Genomic DNA, 26052 nt, shown 5'->3' on the forward strand with positions numbered 1-26052 from the left:
GAGTATTTCTTTAATTTTTAATTTCATAGCTGCCAGTGTGGCAGAGATTGAGCACTAGTTGGTGTTTTGTGTAAAGCGATTGCTTACCTCCTGTAGGTCCATTGCATGAATGCTAAAAACTTTTACCATAATGTGTGGAAAAAACTGACTGTTTGGTAACTGGTGTCTGTGTGTGGGAACAGTGTGTGACTGGAACAGGAATGAGCTTGTGGTGAACGTGGCCTGTGTGAGCAGCCGTACCTTGCGAGGCTGATTCCTTGGTATGGTCGAGGGTTGCAAGTACGGCTCTGAAGGGCAGAAGCGATTAATTCCTGAGTGACTGAAAAAGTGTTTGACTTTCTAGTTTCAAAACAAAGCAGGGTTTTTCTGTGTTTTGACAGCTAGTCAGGATACTGGTGAAGATGATGTTTGCTATACATCAGGCACTATCTGCAGTTAATGACTGTTCCAGATATTTTTTAATTCAGAAATCTGGAAGACTTGTAATGACATCAAGCTATTTAGAAACTTAATTTCCAACTCCGGAGCAGTAAAGTGTTTCTTAATGGAGGATATATTTGTTATAGATAAGGATTTTTAGTCTTTCAGTAGCCTTTGAAGGATTCATATTTGATCCTTTTGGACACAGGAGAGCCAGACTGGTCAGTTAGTGGGACACTAGATCAGATTTCAGGAATTTGATCTATACCGTGATCTTTTTCTAGATGGGTCACTTAGGGTTTTTTTTAATCTTAATTCTTTTCCCATAGAAGTTTATGGTTCCTGGTTTATTTAATGACAGTGATTACATAGGGAGCTGAGGAAGATTGGCTCGTATTCATGTCTGCACATAGGTGGCTTTTAAATTTGGCTTCTCTCATGTATGTCTCTCACTTTTCCTGTCCACCTTGCTAGATCTTTTCATTTGCCCCCTTGTGTTCTCACCAAGCAGCACTGATTGATCCTTGTTTCTGCAATGTTCAATAGTGACCAAGTCCCTTTCTTAGCTTTGCAGTACTTGATCTCTAAAGGTCATCTGATTTGGTGTATGCGATTGCTTCATTATGCTCTGTGCTAAACTGTAAAATGCTGAGAGTGAGAAATAAATGTATTTCTTAACTGGCACCTTTATCATCAGTTAGCTCCTCAAAATCAATGTTGTTGTCTTCACTCCCAACAGCTGTAAATACAAGGAAGGGTTTGGCCAGAAGCATATATGCTTTTAGCCAGGCAGATAATATCAGGACTCGTGCACAGACCTGAATCTGCCGGCAGGCTCCTGGGGAGGCATTTGTGGTTTGAATAGAAGGAGCTGGACCGGGCGGCTGATGCTGGAAGCGCAGCCTCCGCGCCAGCCCGGCCACAGTCCTGTAATTGTTCAGCCACACTGGAGGGAAGAGGGAAAAAAAAGGCATTCCAAGCAGTGCCAAATTTTCTTTGATATGTTAATCTTTTGATAACAGTTTGAAAAGCCCTTGGAGACTTTTTTTAGATTTTAGACAAAATAGTTCATTTGTCAGGACTTCCCCTGTAGATAGGGTCTCGGTTATTAAGAACTGCCTCGCTAACTGATGATAACAAAAGCAAGTGCAGGGGACAGCTGCTGGACTGCTTGTTGGTAAGAGAAACTCTTTTAGTTATCTCAGGATTTTTATGAATATCTGAAAGGAATAAAATAGGAAGTGTTTAAGGTACAAGTTTGTAAGTTTATTTACTTGCATATTTTAGGCAGACAAATGATGACAGAGCATAAGCATATGTAACAACTTGTTAATTTTTTAATGCATATCCATACATGAATTTTACTAAAGACTTGAGCTGTCAAAATTGTTTTGATCTGAGAAACTTGATATTTAAATTACGCAGTGACTGCAGGAGATATCAAAAGTTTCTTTCCAGACATTGGAATTTTTCTCTTTAAATTGTGAAACTTCCAGTTTAAATGGAAAACTGGAAGAATAAGCTGCTGACGACAGTGTATGTATGCTAAAGCAGAATTAGTTTTTAAGGATTACGGACTTGGGACAAATGCTGAGGAGACCAGAGGGAAAATCTGTTTGCTTCCTGCCCCACAAGTCAAAGTTGAAGGGGAAAATCTGTACTGAAGTGGTTTGTTAATTATGCTCACTATTAGAAAACTGACTTCAGATGAGCTTGCGGTCCTTTGGAAGTGTGGCTTGCAGAACTCCTCAGGCATAGTGATTGAGACTTAGTGTAGTTCTTCAACAACATTTTCCTTAATAAATATGCCATGAGTTCACTTGCACCTTTTATACTGTTGGCAACAAATGTTTGTTGCCTATAAATATTTTGGTAGAACTGCTTGGTATCCTGGTTGTTTAGTCAGGGTAGATCAACAAATAGACATTAGTGTAGTAATTAAAAAAAGGTGCAGCATATTCCTCACTGTGGGGAATGCATGTAGTTTTAAGGTCTGTAGACTGATGTAGTTTCTCCAGTGATCCAATTGGTGATCTACTTTAGCTCCAAAATAATATCTACTTAAATCTGAAACTGCAGGTGTTGTCCTCCTTAGAGCTACATATTCTTCAGGACAGAGGCAATAGCAAATGCAGTTTAACTTAATTTTGATAATACTTTTTCCCTCAAAGTTGCAGATTTACTGTTTAAGCTTGTGGATCAAATGTTTGCTCTTAGAAGTACTTACAGTTCAGACCTGTTCAGTGTGTGTATACCTGTGTTCTAGGATGTTGCAAGCTATTTCATTCTCGTGGTCTCAGTGGCAAACAGCATTTCTTTTATGGAGCTTTTCGATACTTCCTACTTTTCTGAGTCTAAAATATGCTTAGCTATACAATAGTAGCTCAATGAGTAAAAATTATGTAAGTGGAGCAACAGTAACTTTCACCATTTCCATTGGTTTTGGCCTCTTTCTTTACAAGGAATAAATAGTGCTCTTTGGTTGCTATTTTCAGTTGGTTAAAGGGGGAAAGGACTTCTCTGGAGCGAACAGCTAGAGAACTTGTGCCGGAGAGAGGTCGAGTGGCAGCTCTTGCATCAGAGGAACTTTATCTTTGAATGTTACTGAGCCCACGTTGCTTCTTGTGAGTGCATTTCAACCTCGCTTCAGTTTGAGTGCTAGTAAAATGTCATACTCTCTTGTAGTCTGAAAAGTCCATGGCTTATATTTAAATATTAAATATTTAAAGTATTGAAATGTTTAATTTCCCACCATATTATAGAAAGACATAAAGATCAAATGCAGATTGCTACAGTCTCTTCTGACCCAGTGAAATGCTGCTACTTCTTCAGTCTGCCCCGGCAGGCTGAGGTCACCTCTGAAGCCCTGGGGGGGTGGTGGGGAACCCCAGGTTGCAGCAGAGCCCTGAGAAACAAACCCAAAGCAGTTAGGCATTTGAACTCTTGATGGTGAGCTCGGGCTGATGATGTGCCAAAGGGAAAAGATTGGGGAAAGTGTGCTGTTCTTCATTGATGAATAGTAATGATTTTCATGACCCATCAACTAAGAAAAGATCTCTGATGTTTCCTAACTATAGATATTTGAATTTAAGTTTAATATGGAAAATTACAGGCAGTATGTGAAATACTGAGATTGCATGTGTTAGTTGAAGGTCGCTCAGTAAATGAGTCTGTATAAAATAATGCAGATGAAGCTAATGATGTGAGTCATAAATAGCCTCCTAATGCTTCTTGTGTATTCCTTGTGCGATTCTACCCAGCTGTTCCAAGAACCCATTGAATTGCAGGAATTATTGCTGGTGCTCTCAGTGCTGAGATTTCCCTTCATGCTTCTGCAGACCGAAGCTTGGCGCTCCTTCCCAGCTGTGGAACAGCCCTAAACTAAAGCAATTGCACTTCTCTCTCTTGCTGCCGTGGTGTCGCATAAGGTGCCTGTTCTGATGTGCTGGCCATATGGAAATCTCAGTTGAGATTTATTGATCTTGAGGCTGTTTGCATTTATTTTGCCACCTGGTGCTTTCCTGTATCAAGTACAGTTGTTAGATGTGTTTGTCAAGATTGGAGTTTTGCCTGCAGGCACTGTTTTTGATGTTGCAATATACTATAGCAGGGAAATGCGTGTTTGTTTAAGAGCAGACTACTTCAAGCATGATAAATTGAATCATTCTCTTATGGAGCTGTGAACTCTATTAGAAGTATAATTCTGTAAATACACAAAACTTTTTCTGGCTGTATGACTTGATTGTACAGTGTACATAAAGTTGTTTGATGTTATTAATTCCAAGATTGTTCTCAGGAGCTTTCTTAGAAATCCTGTATAGGCTTAGGACAGATTTTAACTGGTTTCATATATATATGTGTTTCCCAGGATAAAAAGCTGTTTAGTGAAGACAAGTGGCAGTTCAAACAAAAATGTGTTTTAGAACTTGCATGACTTGTTTGACAGATAAGGAAGTATCAGTGGTGCATATCTTCTGGCTCGATTTCCAAATTAATCTGCAGTAAGAAAGGTATTCATAGTTCAGGATTGGATAGTAATAGAAAATTTTCAGTTTAACAAGGCAAGGAGCATGTGAGCTGATGTTTCTGTCAGAGGACACAGTTGTTATCAATTAGCTTCCTTCATGCAGACTAAGATTCGGTTTATGGGGTGCTGGGTTTTTGGCCTGTGGCTGAGCCCTGGGCTGGGATGCAATTCTGTGCTTCCTGCCTGTGTTTGTTCCACCAGGACCTTGTCCAGCATGGGGAATAGATTTCTGGGAGGCCCAGATTTGGGCAGCAAAAGAAACCTTTTCTGTTGGGTTCCTGCTTCAGTTGTTGGCTTAATTGGAAAGGAGGTGGACACTTGCAGAAACCACGGGGGCATGCGATGATGCTGATAAACTGCAGGAGTCAGGAGGAAGGAAGGACCTTTGGAAGTTGGCACTGCTGCTGCATGTGAATGCCGGATCCAGGGGCTGGCGCTGAGAGGATCTGACTTGGAGTCCGGGGATTTGATTTGCGAAAACGGTGGGGAGTTAATGACAAAAAGAACTTGGTAATTGTTGTGCTTTTATCACAATACTACTTAATACTAAGTATTTTAAATAGTAGTATCCTAGTCTTCAATGGACAGCTGAGATGAAGTGGAAGGCTTTCACCTTGATTTTTTTTTTTTTTTTTTTGGTAACAGCCTTCTGTCTGAAAGATCACGTTTACAATAATGCTGTGACAGTGAGTTCTTAATACTTGAGGACTGCTTATGTGCTGTCTTTTGAGAGATTTATAGGTGTGCAGTATATAAAATCAAAGGCTGTACAGTGTCAGTGCAGAGACTGACACTGAGACTGAGCCTTGGCAGGTGAGCTTTGGCTTTTCAGTGGTTTTAACTGTGGTATGTGGTCCTGTGGAAATATGATACAGGTGCATTAATTATAAACTGTACACAATTAGAATCTACAGGGGTGCCCAAATGAAGGTTAGATGCTAATTTCAAAATCTGAACTTTTTGACTTGGTACCTTTGATTTTCTTTGTTTATGTCATGTTGAAACTTCTGGTGAGTCTCATAGTATGTTGTAGGCTTTTGTTTGTAATTCTTCGTTTTGGAATAGGGATCTGTGTGCAGTATGTTCAGCTCGTAGGCAGCTTCATATTTTTTCATACCTGTTACCATTTATGAAACTTGTGATTGGAATCTATCCTCAAAGCACCCCTCAAGATTTGTAGCTATGAGAGATTTACAATAAGAAATTAAACCATTGATACAAATTGAATGGTAAAAGAATTGGAAAGAAGACTAACAGACCATTAAGCATGTCTTGACTTAGAGATATTAAACTCTTTTTAGCATGTACTTATTTTTCTGCTCAGATGAGAAATGCACGTCTCGGGAGTACGACACCTTTCCTCTCGCAGGATAGCCTGGCTTCCGAAAGTATCTGATTGGAGCTTTTATGTATATAATGATAGAAATGTATAATCTTGACCTACTTTAAAGCTTTTTTTACAGGTTTAATTTACATTTCCATCATGAAGCTTGTAGAATGTACCAAAACCTGCTTGCTGCATGTAACCAAGTTAAATTGGTACAGGTTCTTTTCCCTCCCTCAAAACCTGCTGTTTCTGCAATATTTCACCTGTATTCATCTAGTGCTCAGTCTTTTAAAGCTTTATTAGAGCTCCTTGGGTTGTTACTACGGGAAACTAGTAACAGTGCAAATTTAAGATCTGTATTAATATGTTGTCAGTGTGTTTTATGGGTATGTACTTACAGGAAGTAATTCAAAACAACCTAATATTTAGGTATAAAATTGGAGATCATGCTTCAATTTTTGATTCTTATGTTGTTAAAGGTCTTCCATATCTCAAGTCGAGAAGTTCCATATCATACTAAACATGGAGAAAGAAGAAAATAAATTTGTCAATAAAGCAGAGGAAGATGAGATGGTAAGGAATTCTGTTTGTCTATTTTTATACAGTGAAAGAAACACATTTTCATGGTTTTCTCTCTAAATGGGGCATATTACATCAGGAAGTGGACTGTCTAGGCTTTAATCAGTTTAAGAATTTTATAAGGTTATCCTTGATAATCTTTTTTGGTATTAACAAATCTAGTCTTGGGATAGGGAATGTTTCTTTTGAAAGGCTTTGCAAAGGTGCTGGATTGGCTACACTGAGCTCAGTAGACCAATACATAACAGATTTTGGTACTTAACAACTTTTTTTTTTTTTTTTAAGAAAATTGAAGCAAAGTGGGTTATGGGTTTGGTCTGTCTTATTTTTTTCTTCCAATCCTGCAGCTTTTTTCTTGTCATTTAAAACAGGTTAATGCTCCATAATCTGACTGTACTCTGCACACTCTTGCATATTCATATTTATGCAGATAAGACCCACTCCCTGAAGCATGGTGAGCAGTTTTACGGGTGTTTGGTAGCACATAAACTTTGCTTTCTCCTAGAGCAATGATGTCCTGGAACACACAGCAGTTAGTTTTGACAGGAAAACAGTGGCAGCTGATCTTTTAAATTTCTAGCCCATTCTAGAGAAAGCAGAAACTATTTGAGGTATACAGGGATTTTTGTTTTTAAAAATGGTTATGTTCATGTGAATTGAAGTCCTTGTTCCATCTTTGTGCACACTGCTAGGAAAAGCTCTAACATGGAGAGCAGGCAAATACATCTTGCACCAAAAATGAAACTGAGATGCTTATGGTCTGATCACTAAAATAAACATTTTCTGGAGGAAATAATTTTGGATTTTTCCCAAAAGAAGCATTAACCTCTCCCACTATCTTTCACCCACCTGTTTTTATTGGTAAGGAGTGAATACCAGCTCCAGTGTTTTGGGAGTAACAGAGAATGGGTTTTGTCTCTGCTTTTTGTCAGCTGAGAAGGCTGCAAACCAAACTTGTTAAAAAGCCTTTTCTTAGAAATTGTTTAAACCCTTTTCCTAATACTGTTTAATGAAAAGTACAAAAAAATTTGCAAAAAGTTGGTGTCATTATGAACAATGTGGGTGGGACTCAATGGGAAACTTCATTGCCCTTTTGCAGCAGGAAATATAATCTAATGATGTAATGTGAAACTCAGGAATGTAGCACAGCATCTAGTAAGTCACTGAATTATTTTCTGTTCCTGGCTGTCATCAGGTTAAGTTGGTACTTGCCTTTGAGGCACACTTAATACTTTGTGGATTTTTTAGTGGGAAAAGAGGATTTTTCCAGCTGGTGCAAGTTACAGAACCTTTGACAGCGTGGCGTGCAGTTTCTAATGTTTCACAGGAACATTTCTTGTTAAATGGCAGGCAAAATAAGCCAGTTTGTCTACTAAAAAGTACTATTTGACAAATATATTTACGTGCTTCTTTAGAAAATATGCATTTCTGCTCGCACCAGTAATTCAAAACTATGTGTGCTAGCTAATTAAATTCTAATGTGGTAACATCAGCATTTGACAAAACCACATATGCTTTTGCTCTGAAATGCTTAGCTGGCTTGTGCTGTGTCATGGTCAAAAATTTGATTGTTCACTGAGAGTTAAGGCAGGTTGTGTTGCAACCTCAGTCCTCAGGGAGTGATGCAGAGAAGAGGCAGGTCCTGCAATGAAATGTTTTAAACAGTGTGGATGTTCAGCCTTTGTCAGGCTTTTACTGATTGTATTTCTGACCAAGAAAACCAGTGTTCCTTTTTGTTGTCACTCTATTGTATATTAAGGTTTAAAAATCTTTCCTTCTCCCAGAAAATTAGAAGGTGAAAATGGCTTTGAAATTTGATTCGCTTTAAATACTGCACTTTATGGAAAATTAATGTTGGCTTTTCCAAGCCAGAGTAACTAAGAGGGCCATCGTTTGTTATTTGTTTCTCTGTTTCCATGCAGGAGATCTATGGCTATGATCTATGTCGCTGGAAGTTGGTGCTAGTTACTGTAGGAGTGATCTGTTCTGGTGGTTTTCTTCTCCTCCTCCTCTACTGGATGCCTCAGTGGCGTGTGAAAGCAACGTGCAGAAGGACTACGCTTAAAGACTGTGAAGTGGTTCTGCTGAGAACAACTGTAAGTCTGTAGGAGGGTGTGCTTCTCTCAGTTTGCTGTTGTTTCACATCTCTCCTGCTGCTTGCTAAAATACACAAATCCTTCCCTGCAATGTAGACGTGATTTTGTTTTACAGCACCGCAGAGCTGTGCTGCTTGGTACTGTACTTAGCTTTGCTGCCGATATGGGAAGACTGACAGCTGCTTGCAGAGGGCATAGCAAAAAGAAAGTCTTTGCTTTTGGATTTTAAGAATTAAACACACGAATGCTGTTGTCATCAAAAGTTACAGAACAGATACCTTGTTCATAGAGCTTGATAACATGATTTTCAGGTTTTCTCTCCCTTGTTCTGCAAGATACATTTGTTGAATTAAGGTGTAACTGTGGACCCAAGCTTGGTTTGATTTCTTCCTCCACAATTGCTGTGTGTACAGTCCTTGGATATGATCTTGTGTTAAGTCCTCAGTTATTTAAAGTTGCAGGGTGGGTGCAGCTGAATGCATAGGAATCCCATAGTTCCTCCTACTCCTGAACAACTGTATGAAATTGTGATGGGCTTAAGATGTCAAAATTCAAGTACCAAGAATCATTGCTTAAAAATAAATAAATCGGTGCAAAAATATGCTTTTAGAATTGTTGAAATAAAATGTATTCTTAAGATAGCTGATATTAACTTGGGGATATCTTCTGTAGTTATGTATGGGCTCTGCTAATCCAGCAACTGTTGTTGACACATTTTCCTACGGCTACTGTAGTAAAATACTGTTTAAATGCCATTTCAACCAAGTCTTTTCTTTTTTTTTTTTTTTTTTTTTTTTTACCCCTCCCTCTTTTTAAGGATGAATTCAAGATATGGTTTTGTGCAAAGGTTCACATTATGCCTTCTTTGGGAGCCAATCCTTTACAGAATCCGAACCCTATTGTACACAAGGTTTCAAATGGCCATGCTGTTCATCTCTGTGAATCTGCTGCAGAAGAGAATAAAAATGATTTGAAAAAATATTTGCCTGTAAGTAAACCTGCAATACTACGCTGGCTAATTATCAAAGTATCTCAAGTAGTATCTAGAGCAAACACACACAATACAGTGCATGTGAACTACTTCTTTTGTCTAAAAGGCTAACTCATTCTTTGGGTGGAGCACAAGTCTTTTCCTCAATAGCCTGTAACTGGAAGTTGTGGAATGCTTGAACGATTATTTTGAAAGAAAACTATTAATTTTTCAGTGAAGTTTCCCTGAATTCACTTTCTATCACTGTTCATAATAAAGTCAGTAAGAGGTGTTATGTGGTGCTATCTTAACATCTGTGTCTGCCCTTGCAGATTCGTTATTTCACACATCACAGCGTGAAGTATTTCTGGAATGATTTGGTTCAAAGTTTTGATGTTGTACGGTAAGAATACTTTTTCTTTAGTGTTGTGTTTCAAACTGCATTTTTTAAAAATACAATAGCATGCCTAAGAACATGGTGAAAATGGGTATCATATTCTGAACAGATGTGTTAGCTCATTGAGTCTTTTTTTGAACCATAGTTAGGGCAGGGAGATTTTAACTTGGTGTGACTTTGGAAGGAATGTATTTGTTTAATCTACCTTTATTAAGCATGATTCGTACAGGGTGGCAGGCTGCATGCCTCTGCAAGCGTTTTGCCTGTTATTGGAGTATTATTTGAGAATCAGAGTACCTGTATATAGACAGTAATTCTTCTTCTATAAACTCTTAAAAGCTTTCCTTCTGATGGAAAACTTACATTTTTTGCATTGCTGCTGAGCTAGACCCAAAAGGAGTACCTAGGAAGAGGGGAGTTCACCAAATGCATTGTTGCTACTGATAAGGCCTTCTCATAGTGCTAACAAGTTAAATGAACGCAAACCTCTCTTTTTGACAACTGCTTGTTAAAATAAGAACTTCAGATCAGAAGTACAACCTTTTATAAGCTTAAATGAATGTTCACTGCATTGAACCATCATGTAGAAAAGTCGAAGCAGTACCTACAGAAAAAATTAATGGCCAGTGACTGAAGGAAAGAAAAATAGCCAAAATTTCTGTAAGAAGAAACATACTCTGCAAAAGTTTGTTTCCCCCAAAAAATGTGTGCAAGTAGTATGGCAAGCTACCAGAAATTACAACAATTTAAAGAAATTATCACAATATGAGTAGTTATAAAAGTGAGATCTCCTAGGAGACTGGAAATGTCTCAGTTCATGTGTTAAATAATTAAAAGCTTTAAATGCATTTTTTATGTTAAACTTCCCATGAGTCACAGTGGTGCAGGTAGTGATGCTTGCATTGCAGGGTCCTGTTTTCATGCCTATAGTGTTGCTAATTTAAACTGTTCAAGGGGAGTATTTCCCACAGATGAGATGTAAAAAAACCTCAAATTAGAACTATACTTCTAAGCTTAGGACAGGTATGGGGAAAAAAAAAATCACGTGATTCCACGTGTTTAGAAAAAAGTTTTGTTCCTTAGCATTAAAGCAGTAACTTGAAACTTGGCATTTGTTGGCTCTTTGACTGTGCCTTTTGATGTTCTTGTGATAACTCGGCCAATTTATAAGCCCTGGAAAAATCTCAGATATGCCTGTGAAGTTATGTGAGCATTTATTCAATCACATTCTTGCTGATATGCCAAACTTTCATTCATTTGATGTATTAGCAATGACTGAGCCTGACCACTTGTTTAGTCAGGTACTGTAGCTGAGCTGGACACCGTTATTTAGCAATTGGATAGTAAAGAGGAGAAACAGCTGGATCTGAGACATATCTGACACTGGCAGAGTACAAAGTCACTTTTGCACAAGGTCAAATAAAAATGAGAGTTTGCTGTAAATTTTCTCTCAAGTGAATTAGGTATGATCATGTAGTGAAGTACTAAATACCACCTCTGAAATAACAGCTGAACTTTTGAATGATAAGTATTCTGAAAAGAAGTCTTAAACATTTGGCCTTCATCAAGATACTTTTTCTTAATCTGCTCTGCAGCTTATGTAAAAAACAGAAATTGGTATTACCTAATAACATGGTAGAGAATCAAGTTAATACTTGTAAAGAGGTGTGTTATGAGACTGAGGGCTTTATAGTAAAATCCATAAGGCAAGCAAGACAGTTGTAGTTGTGCTCTAAGCACAAGACTGCATCGTGAGGATAGATTTGCTCTGTGCAATTGTGCAAGTATCCAGAGACAGAACAGTTTGATCATGTAATTAAAGCCTTAGCACAATATAGAAGGGAAGCAAATTGAGATTACTTGGGCAACTAATTTGGTTATGAGAGCTTGAGTTTCATATCATTGTTCTTTTTATAATAGGGTAATATTAAGATCACTGTTTTAAACACAGGAAATGCAAGTGTAATTGTTCTTCAACTAAGTCAGACTTGGTCACATAGCCAAAGGGGATGCAACTTTGACCTCCTATGTCTGTTTTGTTTTAGCTAGTGTCAACTGAATCGGAGTTGATGAGTGCTTTACGTAATAAACTGTGCACACGCAGATTTTTTTTTTTAAATGCCCTGGGAATTCAGTACTGTAACAGTACTGTAAAAAGCAGATAACATCCTGCTAGAAGCTTTGTCTTTGCATGGACATGACACACATAGATATGCATATTTGCATATAGAATCATGGAATCATTTCAGCTGGAAGAGACTCTCAGGGTCATTGAGTCCAACTATAACCTAACCTAACTCTGGCACTAAACCATGTCCCAAAGAGCCTTGTCTAAATGTCTTTTAAACACCTCCAGGGATGGTGCCTCAACCACTTCCCTGGGCAGCCTGTTCCAATGTGTGACAACCCTTTCTGTGAAGATACTTTTCCTAATATCCAATCTAAACTTCCCCTGGTGCAACTCGAGACCATTTCCTCTTGTCCTGTCACTTGTTACTTGGGAGAAGAGACCAACCCCCTCCACGCTACACCCTCCTTTCAGGCAGTTGCAGACAGCGATCAGGTCTCCCCTCAGCCTCCTGTTCTCCAGGCTGAACAGCCCCAGTTCCCTCAGCCGCTCCCCATCAGACTTGTGCTCCAGGCGCCTCACCAGCTCCGTTGCCCTTCTCTGAACTCACTCTAGCACCTCAATGTCTTTCCTATAGTGAGGTGCCCAAAACTGAGCACAGGATTCAAGGTGCGGCCTCACTAGTGCCGAGTACAGTGGCACAATCACTTCTCTACTCCTGCTGGTCATACTATTCCTGATACAAGCCAGGATGCTGTTGGTCTTTTTGGCCACCTGGGCACACTGCTGGCTCGTGTTCAGCCACCTGTCAATCAGCACCCACAGGTCCTTTTCCGCCAGGCAGCTTTCCAGCCACTCTTCCCCATCCTGTAGCACTGCCTAGGGTTGTTGTGACCCATAAAGCATTTAGTTTTAGGAACCCTTCTTAAAACCATGTAAATTCCTTTTTGTGTAGGAAAAGAAAAATTGAATCATTTTGGATAGAATTGCAGGAGAAACACAGTTATTAACAGAGAATTGTATATTTATTCATCTAAAAATTGTAATCTTAAAATTCTTTGACTTGAAAAATCTTAGGGAAACCTTATAAACCTGTGGCCAGATTAACACATTAACATTTTAACCTCCTGTTCTTTTACCAGAAGTGGATGGAAACGTGGTCATAGCCTTTGCAGTAGTGAGGATGTTTAAAGCTTTCCCTGTGTTCTAGAGAATGGAAATAATTCTTACTACATATGCACAATAAAGAGTGTTTTCTTCACTGGGACAACTCTGAATCCTTTTCAGTAGATAACTTAACAGATATCCAATATAAAAAAGACGTGTGTTGAATAGTGCTGGTTTTGTCATGTCATCTGTGAAAGCCTTTTGAAAGGTAATAATAATTTCCTGTGCACCCAAAGTATGTCTGCTAGAAAATCCCTGGATATTTGGCATGATATGTCTGATCTACTGAGTTTGGTAGTTGAAACGATCCCATAGCTGTAAACATAGTGATGTTTCAGGTGTTCTTGCTTATCTGCAGATCTTCTAAATTATAGCATTTGCTTTACAGCATGTAGAAAAGTCCTGTGAAGATGAGTCTTCCAGTGATGAGCAAGTACTTAAAATATAGTCTGTATTTCATGGATACAATTTCGATAGCAAGATGCTGCAAAATAGCTTCAGTATAGATATATTTGATAAATTGATTAATAATTGTTTCTAAAATGTTTCCATTACTACTTAGAGACAAATGAAGATAATTTGAAGAAATATTAATCCATATTGATTTTATGTTTTATAAAACTTGCTCACTTTTTAATCTGGAGGCCTTTGAATACTAGTTACACTAGTATTTTACTTCATTTAAGTGTATCTCCATTTTGACTGAAATGTGACTGTCCTACAGAGTAAAACATGTCAACGAGAGGACTGTGTTTAACACCGCATTGGTATCTATGGTTGTGATGAAAATAACTAGAAAAAAGTTAACCCATAGACTGTGCTTGTATAATACAGTGTAACACTTGGCAAAGACCTAGCTCTTTTGGGTTACTGAATACTTCATTTTAAATATCAGGTTTCTTGAATAACTCATTGACTTTTTCCTTTACCTAGAGGTCTAGATGAATCTACACTCTGTTCTTCAATTCATAAGGAACACAGCACAGGACTGGCAAAGGGAATGCATGATTACAGGTGATGTTATGGTGTTTGAGGGAAGAATTGTTTTCATTCCAGTACTTGTGTTCAAACTGTTAAAAAAAGCAGAAGACAATTGGGTGTTTACAGGCAGGCTCTCACACTTGCTTCAAAGAAGGCTGTTAGATGTATGAAATTCTTGTTTTTCTTACCTATATGTTGAGTAGAAACTAGACTGATATTGTGTTGACTTACTTTTCTTGAATGACACTGACCGTGGGAATTGGAACTATTGCTTAAAGCAATTCAGAGTATGTTTCTGCAGTTGTATTTACTAAACATTTTGAAATGAAATGAGTGTACAAAAAGAACAGCAAGCAGTTATGTTTTCAACCATATTGGCAGGTATACAGTGAAATTTGGCTGTTGATGGTAAAGCAAAGGAGTTATTTTTTCCATATAACTCACCTCTAATTGACATAAATGTTCCCATAACATGCTGTCATTGTTGAAGGGTGTGTATGGGTTCAGAGTCAAACTGATTCCCAGTGGAAAAGTCCATCAGGAGTTCTTTAGCTGGAAAGATGCTTATTTGTCTCAAGCTGCAGATTGTTGAAGGCTGGAAGGGAATGCTGAGGCAGATCACTCTGCTGCTTGTTTCTTTCCCAACCTTGCTGGTGGTCATTGTGAGCGAGGGGATAGTGTGCTAGGTGGCTAATAAGGAATATCGAATGCCAGGAAGCAGCAAACCCGGCCTAAACTGCAACTAATTTCTTATTTTAGGAAGATCATGCTGAAACTTCCCAGGTCTTATGCTTTGGCTTTAATATTAAAAGCTTAGTTAGTATCGTGATTGTGTCCCATAGCTTCTGTGGATTGGTCTGTGGTTGCTTGAGGCTAAATGCATTCCTCACCTTTTGTTTTAATGCTGGTTGACAAGAAATAACTGGGGAAAAATACTAATTCTTTAACATGCTATTTTAGACTAATGGAGTAAATATGCCTTTCAAGGGACTCACCTGAAGTGCACAGGTAGATAAGAACTTAGTCTAGAAAAAAACCTTTAAATATAACTTTAATGGTACATAGTTGAGTGATTTCTTAGTTCTCTCACGTGAACAGCAAGACGGAATATATACCGTGAAAATGTAGATAAGTACTTAATGATTGGTATTCTAATTTATCGATACACTACCCAAACTAGAATAGTTTGGGTTCTGTTGCATTCTTGCCTCTTTTTTTGCAAGTGAGACCTTCTTGGAGTTTAAAATATGGAAGCATCTGCTTGCTCATCATTCCATTTTCTGTCAATTTGTGTCTTTTCCTACAATAAAAACCTTTTCCTTGAGAACATCCTTTAAGTGCTTTGTTATGTCACTGTCATTTAACCAGCTCAGATCCCATCAGAGGTTAATTTCTTGCTCCCCCGTTCATGACTTGCCTTCATGCTAAGAGTAAAATTAAGATGCAGAACCATGAAAACAGTGTTACTGCAGGATATGAGTTAATACCTGTTTGATTTTAAGTTAATGAGAATGACATGTTTAACAATGTTGGACCTAGACACAGTTTACAGGGAAATCTTACTATGAAGGAACCTAAAAACTAAGTTACAGTTTAAATTGAACTATAAAATAATTGTCTTTGTATTGGAACATCTCACTGGGTAAATGTTTTCTAATAAACACCTTTTGAAACAGTACGATAAACAAAGAGGGCCACAGATTAATACTTTATACTTTCTCATTCATGGAATTACTTTGAACTGAATAAGATTTCTAATACAAATTTTAACTGACTGCTGTTTTTTTTTAATGCAGAAAAGTTTTCTATGGGGTAAATGAAATTGCTGTGAAAGTGCCTTCCATTTTTAAGCTTCTGATTAAGGAGGTAAGATCTTTTCCCTAACAAACTAAAAAAAAAAAAAGTATCATCATTCAAAGTGACTTTAAATACAATGATTATTAGACTGGTTTTCAAATAATGTGAAACAGAAACCATCTCCCAAAGCCCAGCACTGTAAAGCAAAATGATATGGACCTTTATTTTTTGAGCTCTTCAGACTTAAGAGGCTTCAGCTGTGGCCTCTTCAGAGTTCACAACCTGGTGCCTTAGCAAGGACATTAGAAAAAGTGTCAGGATTCTTTGAGAGGGTATGCGTCTTATTTAATTTTGTTGTTAAATTCAGACATGAAACAACCACTAGTTTTCTACAGTATCTGCCCAGGGTTTATACATTACAACATACACATAAAATCAAATGTGTTCTTGCTTATACTTTTGTTGGATTTGTTCCATTTTCCTTGTATGAGGTAGATTTGAATAACTGACTTTTAATCAATTTGCTGGAGTCATGCATGGTAGAAACTTTTGAACAAAGAAACTCTCCAACCTGAACTAACAGAGTAAGAACTTAAGATGTTATTAATGTAAATGCACTATCAATATATTATTAGTTAATAAGAAATAATTATAGTTAAGAAATAGATAATAACATCCAAACTAATTTAAGAGTTGTAACTGAAGGTGCATGAGATGTTCCATTCATTTTGGTTTGAGCTGTAGGGGAAAATGCACGCAATCTTAAAGTTTGTATTTGTGTAGTATTCTAGTGCTTTTGAGGGGTTGAGGAAGTAGTGAAAAAGAGGGATCAGTTTGCCAAACAGACAAAAATAATGCATGAAGAACTGAAAGGTTTATCTCCTTTATGGAGGAGGGCGATTCTGACTTCTGACACAGAATGCTTGTAACTTTTGGTGTAACTTCAATGTTTTGTCACCCTTCTAGGTTCTCAACCCTTTTTACATTTTTCAGTTGTTCAGTGTGATATTGTGGATCACTGATGAATATCTCTACTATGCATTAGCAATTGTGATCATGTCTGTAATATCCATTGTTAGCTCACTCTACACCATTAGAAAGGTAAGTTCAAAGAAAACAGGTGCATCTTTTCAGCTTTTTACCGATTGGTTTATTTTGATGTGAAATTGCCTACAAATCTTTAAGAAATTTTTGAGAGGTATACAGATGCAATAGTTATGGGTTTCCCTCTTTGATCTGAAAGAATTTCAATTTACAGTTCTCTCTGAGACTGTTCTCTGTTGACTTTCTGTGCTGTTGAATCAGTAGGTTGACCTCACATAACAGAAACCTCCCTTAAATAGAACCCGAACACAAGTCTGTTTACCAGGTTGTATTGACAGTAGTGATTCCATCTTGCATTGTGTCTTGCTGAGTTGTTAAATTAGTGATGCCTTTTTCTCTGAAAACTGAGCTGATGGAAATCAAAGTAGTAATTATCCTTAAACTGCAGTCTCTGAATTCAGACCTGAGACAAAAAAACCCTCTTAACCTCAATCCAAGTTCATATAACTACTGCAGTTTTTACTTATGTGTGTAATGATCAAATGTTTTTATAACATTTTGCGTAGCAGTGTATCTTTGCTTCCAGAATGCTGAAAGTAGGAACCTGTACAGGTGGATGCACTGAAACTTTTTTTGCCCGTAAGTTTCCTAAAAGTTCAAGAGAATGTTTTGAGTAACATTTTCTGTAAAAGAATGTTAGTAAGGAATCTCATCCTTTCTACTTGTAGAGATAGAATGTGCATTTAGAAGAAAAGATGTGCTTTTAAATAACAAACTGTTCTCTCCCCTTTGCAGCAATATGTTATGTTACATGACATGGTAGCAGCTCACAGCATTGTCAGGGTTTCTGTCTGCAGAGGAAACCAAGGTAAATTTTGCAGACTGTTTGGCGGTTTGAATTGAAATCATTCATTAAGTGCGAGTGCAAAGTTGGTGTTCAGTAGTTCTTGTTTCGATCAGCTTGAAATGCTTGCATTTCTTAGCAAAAGTGCATGGGAAAAGGAGAAGTGGCATGTGGATGGGATAATCATCTGTTCAGGATTACCCTTCTAGATGGTGTTTTTAGTGAGTATCAGGTTTGTTCTGGATTAAGTGCTTGCTCTATTCCTGTTTCTCATTATCTACCACTCCACATATGTAACTGTCATTGTAGTTTCTTTCTTGGCTTAAAGATGTGCCTGTGGTGGGTTTCCATTACAATTTATTACCCAGCAGGGGCTCCAAATTGATTTCTGGACTTCTGCTCATTTAGATAATACAGTAGTTGAAGACAAGTTGTGGTGTGTGATAGTGTTTTGTAAGACATGCATTTGTGTTGGACTCGTGTCTTTATACTGAAGTTATACTGTAGTTAATTGTTAATATCTTTTGTACAAGATTGATTTATTTCTTTAGTTCTGCTGAACTATATCCATGTGCTCTAGAGTTTAATCTGTGATGGAATTTGGTTTATCAGTGGCTTTTTTCTATATCTTTTAAAAAACTTCTCATAATGCCATTAATAAAATGGCGTGTGATCTTGGCCATGAGGATCTTTATCAGGTTTTGTAGATGGTGGCTATTTTCAGGTAAACTTGTTTGTGTTTTAACACTCAGAAATAGAAGAAATCCTTTCCACCGACCTCGTGCCTGGAGATATTATGTTGATTCCATCTAATGGGACAATTATGCCCTGTGATGCAGTACTTCTCAGTGGTACTTGCATTGTAAATGAAAGTATGTTAACAGGTAATGTAAACTTTATACAGTTTTACATGGCTAAATGTACTAATTTATACCTGTGTGCAAGCTTAACTTGTTCTAGCTGAAGTGGATATGTTTGTTTTGCTTGAAACATGTATGTTCTTGCAATCACATGTGCTCTGAAGTACTTACGTACTTGTTTCCTGCTTATCTGCAACAGCTGCCTGAAACTGCTTGGCAACTCCAAAAATGAGTGATGGTTTCTTGTCGAAAAGCTTTCTTCTTGATAGTTTTTCTTGCCTCTTGACTTGGTGTTCTCAGTGCAGATTGAGTTCTGCAATATGTTTCTTCAGAAAATTTTTGGCCAAACTTTTTAGCTCTTTCCAGGAATGAAGGTAGTGAGTAGAATATTCGCTGTATTGAAAAACAGAAATTATTATCTCAGGTTGTGTCTGCATACTCTGAAACTAGGGACCTGATGTATTGAAGGACAGCTTCAGTAAATAGGATGGACGTTTTGTTACTTGTAGGATAATCTGTCCAGACTGACAGCATTTAGAAAATGGTAGTTCAGAGGTTGTGTTTTATCATGTTCAATTCTTTGCCTATACTTGAGCCTCTTGCTGCTGCTAGCAACTGATAAAAATTGATTGCAGCCCTAGCCTGAGTGCACTTCATCACCAAAGAAGCTGAGAATAATTTTCTTCAGCTTCTAGTTTTTCTGAGTAAAGATGGGGTGATGCCTTGCAGCAAGAGAAGAAAGCTTGTCCTGTTTTCTTTCTATGAACCATTTTTTACACCTATCTGATTTGCTGTAAGAGGCACAAAAGCTGTATTGATGAATAACAGAGTTAAGTAGAATTTGGCTAAGGAATCTGGTGAGCTGAGGCTAATGAGTGAGAGTACCTAATACCATGTCGAAAGGAAGATGACTTCTTCCATAAGTCTGCTTCTGCGCTGATGAAGTGTGATTATATTGTTCTATTATACTTGCAATTATGAAGGAAAAAATGGCTGTTCTTGTTGGATCTTGCTTAGAGACTCTTTTTTCATGTAAGGTGAAAGTGTTCCTGTCACAAAGATTAACCTACCAAATCCTTCAGAAGATCCAAAAGCAACGGGAGATGAAATATACAGTCCAGAAGTGCACAAACGGCATACTCTGTTCTGTGGAACCAATGTCATTCAAACCCGTTTTTATACTGGAGAATTGGTCAAAGCTCTAGTAGTGAGAACAGGTATCGATTGTTAAGTTTGTCACTTTTTAACATACTACTGATTTTTGTAGGTGTATGTCAACTATTACTTTGGAATATTGTGTTCAATGTTGCTGCGCTTGGATAAATGAGTATACTCCAAATTGTTTGATAAATGTCTTACGACAATAATAGAACTAGCTGGTAGCCTGGAGAACTGGCAAGCAAGAAAGTGAATCAGTCTTTAGCATCAATATAAAACTTACCTGAATGCATTTTCAGGTCCTTGAGATGTATTTTACGCCATGTTGGTTGAACTACGTATCCCTCTTTGAAAAGGTTTGGCATCCCATTAGATTGGGCGGGTAGTGGGGAATGGCTTGTTTTAGTGGAGTCATTGGCAATGGCAGATATTCTTTGCCCATAGTTTTGCTAAAGCACATAACATTTGCTTAAAAAATGTGTTTGATCTAGGCTTTTCTACAGAAGTGCTTACTCATGCTAATATGTTAAAGGTTTGGTTTAAATGATACAGATGTTCTATTAAAAACAATTGCAGACTGTAGCTGTGGGATTCTGCTTTACAAATATGATCTTAAGAAAACCACCGCAAAATAGACAAATGTAAGCTATCATCCAAGCTACAATAGAATTGAATAGAATAAATCTGACTCATTGACTAGAATACTACTTAAAGCAAGTTTTCCAACAAGTAACTTCATGCTAATTAGCCTCTTCTTTCTGTAGTGTCTTCTCTTCACCTTCTGTTAGTCTGTTGTAGCAGTAAGTGTTTTGATTTTTTAATCAAATTTATTAATGTCTTTCTAGAGGCTTTTATTAACTTTTCTTTCAAAGAAAAATTTTTCCCTTCCCTTGAACTCAACTCTCCTTTAATAATATCCATCTCAACTTCTTTTGTTTCTTAAAAAATCAATTTCATGTGCACAGCCTGATGTGTCTATACAGATAGGTGGCCCAAACCGCAACAGAAATTAACTGCTGAAGACTTATTTCTTCTACTCCACGGGAAGGATAATGCTTTTATTCTAGTCTGAAACTGTGGTCTGGAACTCTTACAAGGAGAACTGCAATTGCTTCCAACACACTGAGTCTTACTGCCCTGACATCTGAAGTCATTTTTTTAATCCGCTCTTTGCCCATGACAGGTCAGAGTTAGCTCCTGTGTTGGAAACAGGATGAATTTAGGTCTGTGGACCTTGTTCAGATTTCACATATGAACAAGAACACTTTTCCTGCTATGACTATATATAGAGAGAGGGGCCAAGGGATATAAACTCCCCTCTGTTCTCCTGTTTGGTTTATAGGGATGGCTTTTAGGCAAGCAGGGAATTTTCCACTCTACAGAACCGGATAGATGTCACAGTGCTTGTAGCTTGTCACTCCTAAGGTGTCTGATAGTAGGAACTAAAGTAATTCTTACCTAGTGAGATACAAGTAAAAATGCCTTTATCTGAGGGAGTGGTATACCACAAAATTGAAGATACTAGAAAATGTATTCCTTAAAAGAATTCTTTGAGAGCAGAATTGCATACGGTTGTATGCAAAGACATGTCTTTGTCATAAATCAGGATATAGGATTGATCTGCTGGGGCTGTACTCACAGACTCCTCATGTTAAAGGCTTAACTCTGAAATGTTTGATGTTACAGGTGAAATATACATAAAATACCAGTGAACTAAATTTGCTTCTGAAGCTCAGTTCATGGATGTGTTAGTGTGTGTGTCATTTTGGCTCCTATTGTAATTATAAAGAGTTCAAAACTGGTAATTTTTTTAGACAACAGTTTGCTGGAGCTGTCTGTCTGTCCAGTGTGTTCTGAAGACACCACATGAGGTTTTCATTTATTGTTTTACCATGGTGCATCCTAGCCTCTGTGGCTACAGAACCTTATGCAAAACCATTTTAAAAAATCCTAAAAGTAGTTCTGATTTTTTTTTTTGACTGCTGTGTCGAATTACAAAGCATTTTTGAGTAAATACTTAAGTACCTGCTGATATGTTGAACTTCTCTGAACAGGCCCATAGTTTGTATTCTGCAGTAGCAAATAGCCTGGAGGCTTCGTACCTTGTTCCTCTTGTGACGGACTCATGCTCTTTAAGACTGGTGCAATAGCTGCTTCCTTCTGGTGGAATCTTGTAAGCCAAGTATCAGTGTGGACGTTGATTTTGGGATTGTAATAATAAGACTTTGAAGTCTAGGCAGATACAAGATATTTCAGGCCTACAGAATTGGGCAGTGGTGTTGAGGCAAGGGTTCAAGGAGGATCTCAGGCTATGTGCTGGTTCTCTGATTCTAAGACCCGTAGAAGTCTAGTCTACTGTTTAGATGTCAACAAGCAATCAAGAGGTGGGTTTCTCCAGAAGATGACTCTGTGCACTGCAGGTTTTTTCTGAATCTTTCTGACTGTCAAGGGAGCTTACAAAGACTTGCCATTTAAGTACTTAAGGTTGGACTCTGTGAGTAACTTCATGTGCTTTTTGCGAGGACGGGCTTAATTAGACAACTAATAAGTATACCCACTAGCTTTGTGCTGTGAGAGACAGCATGCCATACAACAGACTTGTCCAGGCCAAACCGTTTGAGGGTTTACTGCTGCTGTAGAAGAGCATTTGCAGCAGCTGCAGGTCCTTGCCATGGGAGAGAAACACTTAGTGTGATGTGCACATACATTTTTGAAACACCTTAATTAAAGTATTGCAAAACATCTGTTACTGTATATTGAGAAACAGTCTTAATGAAATCAGTAGCTTAAGGGTTTCACTGAGGTTTTTAATACATTTTAATAGCTTTGCTCTTGTTCATGCTTTCAATAGCTGACTCCTTTTTATTTATAGGCTTTAGTACTGCTAAAGGACAGCTTGTTCGTTCCATTCTATATCCAAAGCCAACTGATTTTAAACTCTACAGAGATGCCTATTTGTTTCTCCTGTCTCTGGTAGTGGTGGCAGGCATTGGATTTCTTTACACGGTTATCAATAGCATCTTAAATAAGGTATGTTTTCATTTCTTGACCAGAACTGCCGTATTTTAGTAAAGGGTTGATCATGATTTCCAACACACTTCAGATAATGAGAAACAATTTGATTTTAAGTGAAAATTTCTTTGCTTTATTTTGTATCGGTGGAACTAGAAAGGCAAGCTTACTGGAAACAAAATTCAACAAAGATTTTGAATATATTGCAGTGAAATTCAAGTTTACATCAATTTCTACTGACCCAATTGCTAGACTTTTATCTTGATTATATTCAAGATTACCACCTGACTGATATCAAGTTGGAAGAAATAAGATACAGCACATCTAAAACATGCTGCAGGCAAAAAATCTTTGCCAAGAAATTTTTTCTCTCCAAAAGGTTTGCATTATTCAGTCATTGTTTTAAAGTAATATATTTGCAGGGTGAAAAGTGAAAACTCGAAGTTATGGGTTGTGGATAATTTAGGACTGGATTATCATGGCTGCTGCTGATGGGTGAAGATTGTGCTGGGTTTCTGGGCAATCCAGAACGTGCTGTACTGGGGAGAGCAATGTGTGGATTTTGGATTTGGTAACAGTGATGTAATGTTTCAGTGGGATAGTGAATCTTTAAGTAGTGAGTTCTTGTTTGTTAACTCTGAACTTTATTGCAGGTTCCAGCTCATACCATCATCATTGAGTCTCTTGACATTATCACTATCACGGTGCCTCCAGCGCTCCCTGCTGCCATGACTGCTGGCATCGTTTATGCACAAAGGAGGTTGAAAAAAATTGGCATCTTCTGCATCAGCCCGCAAAGGATAAATATTTGTGGCCAGCTGAATCTTGTGTGTTTTGATAAGGTTAGGTGAATTTTGAAACTTGGTGTTGCCACCTGGAGAGGTATTGGTTTATAAACAGGAATTTTTATAAACTAGCAGCTACAGGAAAATTCATTACTTTCATATAACATCATTTTTGTCCTGTTAGCTTCCAGGTATTCAGTGTTTGCCACCTGTTAACTCCGTTAATTTAGTCTGTGCTGAAAAGTTGTTACAATACAGAGCTGCTTTCTTATCTCAAAGACTCCCAAGTCCTAACCTATTACTGGTATCTCAGAAATGTGAGAGTTGGGGGTCTGTTAAGGGTTGTACTTGGTACACAGGCTTCTGGAAAGTCGAAGTGTGAAGTCAGAGTTCTTTCTCATTTTCATTTGTTTCAATGAAAAGCCAAACCAGCATGTTGTTATTTTTTTTAACAGAAACATGAGTGAAAGACAGTAATGACACAGGCCAGAATCCTTTGCTTTTAGCTAGTTCTTAGATAAAATTCATTTTCATCCTTAGATTTTTTTGTCTAAAATCTTAAGTACCCACACTAAATTTATTATTTCCCTTGTAAATATATTCCAGTTACTGTTTTAGCTATGTAAGAAAGTAGTACTGAGGGTTTCACACCTTTTTTCTGTTACCCCCGACCCCTGAATATAGAGATGTTGAGTTATCATCTTTGGATTTTCAGAGTCTGTTTCATTTGTCCTTTCTGCAAGGAGGTGTGTGATTGCTTTGAATGATTTTTTTAAAGTTACTTAACAGAGTTGGAACTTAGTTACTAGCAAAAAGCGAGGGGCAGATCGTATTTCCTGTCCCAAAGTCTCGATTTTTGAGTGAAAACAAGATAAAATATATTGTTCAGGTGTAATTTGGTTAATTAGGTGTTAATTTCTGCTTTACCTGAGGATAACTTGTTTCTGAAGGCTTTTTCTTCTTGCCATTTTTCAGACTGGCACACTTACTGAGGATGGCTTGGATCTTTGGGGAATTCAACGGGTGGAAAATGCTCGGTAAGGATAAGCTCAGGGCTGGCAGCAAATATGATATTTAATTGTGTTTCAACAGCTTCAGCAGAATAGGATAGAAAATTCAATATGAGCTCAAATATGTTTGCATTTCTGTAATGAGGTGTAAGAACACAACTGAAAATATGGTTTAGGTGTTAGGAAAGTTAAAACTCTCATGAGGCTGAGGTGGAATTTAATTTGTTAGAGTCTGAGACCTCATTAGGTTCATACTACAGAAATGATGCAGTTAAAGTGTAACATGTTTCCTTAATCCTGTCCTCCTAATTGATGACTTTTTGGACTGCTAAAATGAATTAGCTTAGCTAATTGAGATAAGTACAAAGTGATAAGAGGTCTCTGTATGAGGAATCAAATGAGACAGTGAATTAACACAGAGTTTTTGAAGGAGTCAGAATTTGTTACTGTTTCTGAAGATACCAGCACAGTGTCTTAATCTGTTTTCTGTGATGTGTGAAAATACAAGTGAAGAGACTTGTACAGTCAATTTGCTTCTGTTAATCTAAACAAACCTTTTGAATTGGCTCATAATAAATAATTATAGTGCTAAGTATGTTATTACTTCATTGTTTTAGTTTCCTTTTGCCGGAAGAGAGGGCTTGCAGTGAGAGCTTGCTCAAGTCTGAGTTTGTTGCTTGCATGGCAACTTGTCATTCCCTTACAAAAATTGAAGGGGTACTTTCTGGGGATCCACTTGATTTGAAGATGTTTGAAGCAATAGGATGGGTAAGTGTCTGCTTGTTTCAAGACAAGCAATGTTTTTAAGATCAGTAATCTGAAATCTCCTATGCTGTTACATGCAAGAGCAGCCATTAAATGCTGTTCCAAGCTGTAACTGTAGACCAGTGGGCTTTCACAATGCCTGTGTGTCAAAGCAAGTATTAGTATGAAAATGTTTCTAAACCGTGTTGTGTGCAGCAATTCATAGAACCGAAAGAATCTGAAGAGAGAATTTACTGCTTTCTGATGTTGTGTGTGGCAAGGTTTCGATGCATATAATAAACGTGTGAAATAGCTAAGTGGATCTTAAGTTAACTGCTACATTAAGACATTTAATTCTTGTAGGAAATCTTGTTTAGAAAGATCATCACACCTTGGGCTGACTTCCAAGCCTGTGGGGTTTTTTTTCTGAAAATTACATTATGAGAAAATCGAAGTTAATAAATGTATAAATTAGTTGATTATTTTTAATACAGATTTTAGAAGAAGCAACTGAAGAGGAAACAGCCCTTCATAATCAAATAATGCCAACAGTGGTTCGACCTTCCAAACAACTTTTCCCAGAGTCCAAGCAAGCAACAAATCAAGAAATGGTATAAAAATTCAAAGCAATTATTTGACTTAAAGTAATCCTTCATGTTAAACAAATACATGTTACCTTATGTTGTGTTCTGGCTGATGTAATTCAAACAGGATCAAAACTCTGTGGTTTTTGATGGCAAAGATAGAACAGACGTGTTTAAACTCT

The 26052-nt window shown here is 37.6% G+C and overlaps 1 protein-coding gene across 4 annotated transcripts in view; it reads left to right on the top strand.

Annotated features, from left to right (window-relative positions):
- The window catches only part of ATP13A3 (ATPase 13A3), a 58490-nt gene that overhangs the window by 15906 nt on the left and 16532 nt on the right, over window positions 1-26052 (top strand). Inside the window, exons 1-16 of one of the 4 annotated variants that reach the window (XM_065639754.1) lie at window positions 2977-3044; window positions 6254-6347; window positions 8276-8449; window positions 9267-9437; window positions 9752-9822; window positions 13985-14065; window positions 15829-15898; window positions 16796-16930; window positions 17669-17741; window positions 18470-18601; window positions 19615-19794; window positions 22608-22765; window positions 23401-23589; window positions 24508-24569; window positions 25160-25310; window positions 25781-25897. In XM_065639754.1, coding sequence (XP_065495826.1) covers window positions 3019-3044; window positions 6254-6347; window positions 8276-8449; window positions 9267-9437; window positions 9752-9822; window positions 13985-14065; window positions 15829-15898; window positions 16796-16930; window positions 17669-17741; window positions 18470-18601; window positions 19615-19794; window positions 22608-22765; window positions 23401-23589; window positions 24508-24569; window positions 25160-25310; window positions 25781-25897 — 1884 coding nt within the window. In that variant the 5' untranslated portion in view covers window positions 2977-3018. Of the gene's footprint in view, window positions 1-2976; window positions 3045-6253; window positions 6348-8275; window positions 8450-9266; window positions 9438-9751; window positions 9823-13984; window positions 14066-15828; window positions 15899-16795; window positions 16931-17668; window positions 17742-18469; window positions 18602-19614; window positions 19795-22607; window positions 22766-23400; window positions 23590-24507; window positions 24570-25159; window positions 25311-25780; window positions 25898-26052 lie in introns of those variants that run through there. The other 3 variants (XM_065639752.1, XM_065639753.1, XM_065639755.1) reach the window with 3 other exon arrangements.

This window comes from Caloenas nicobarica, chromosome 8 (genome assembly GCF_036013445.1).
Source record: "Caloenas nicobarica isolate bCalNic1 chromosome 8, bCalNic1.hap1, whole genome shotgun sequence".
Classification (NCBI taxonomy): Eukaryota; Metazoa; Chordata; class Aves; order Columbiformes; family Columbidae; genus Caloenas; species Caloenas nicobarica.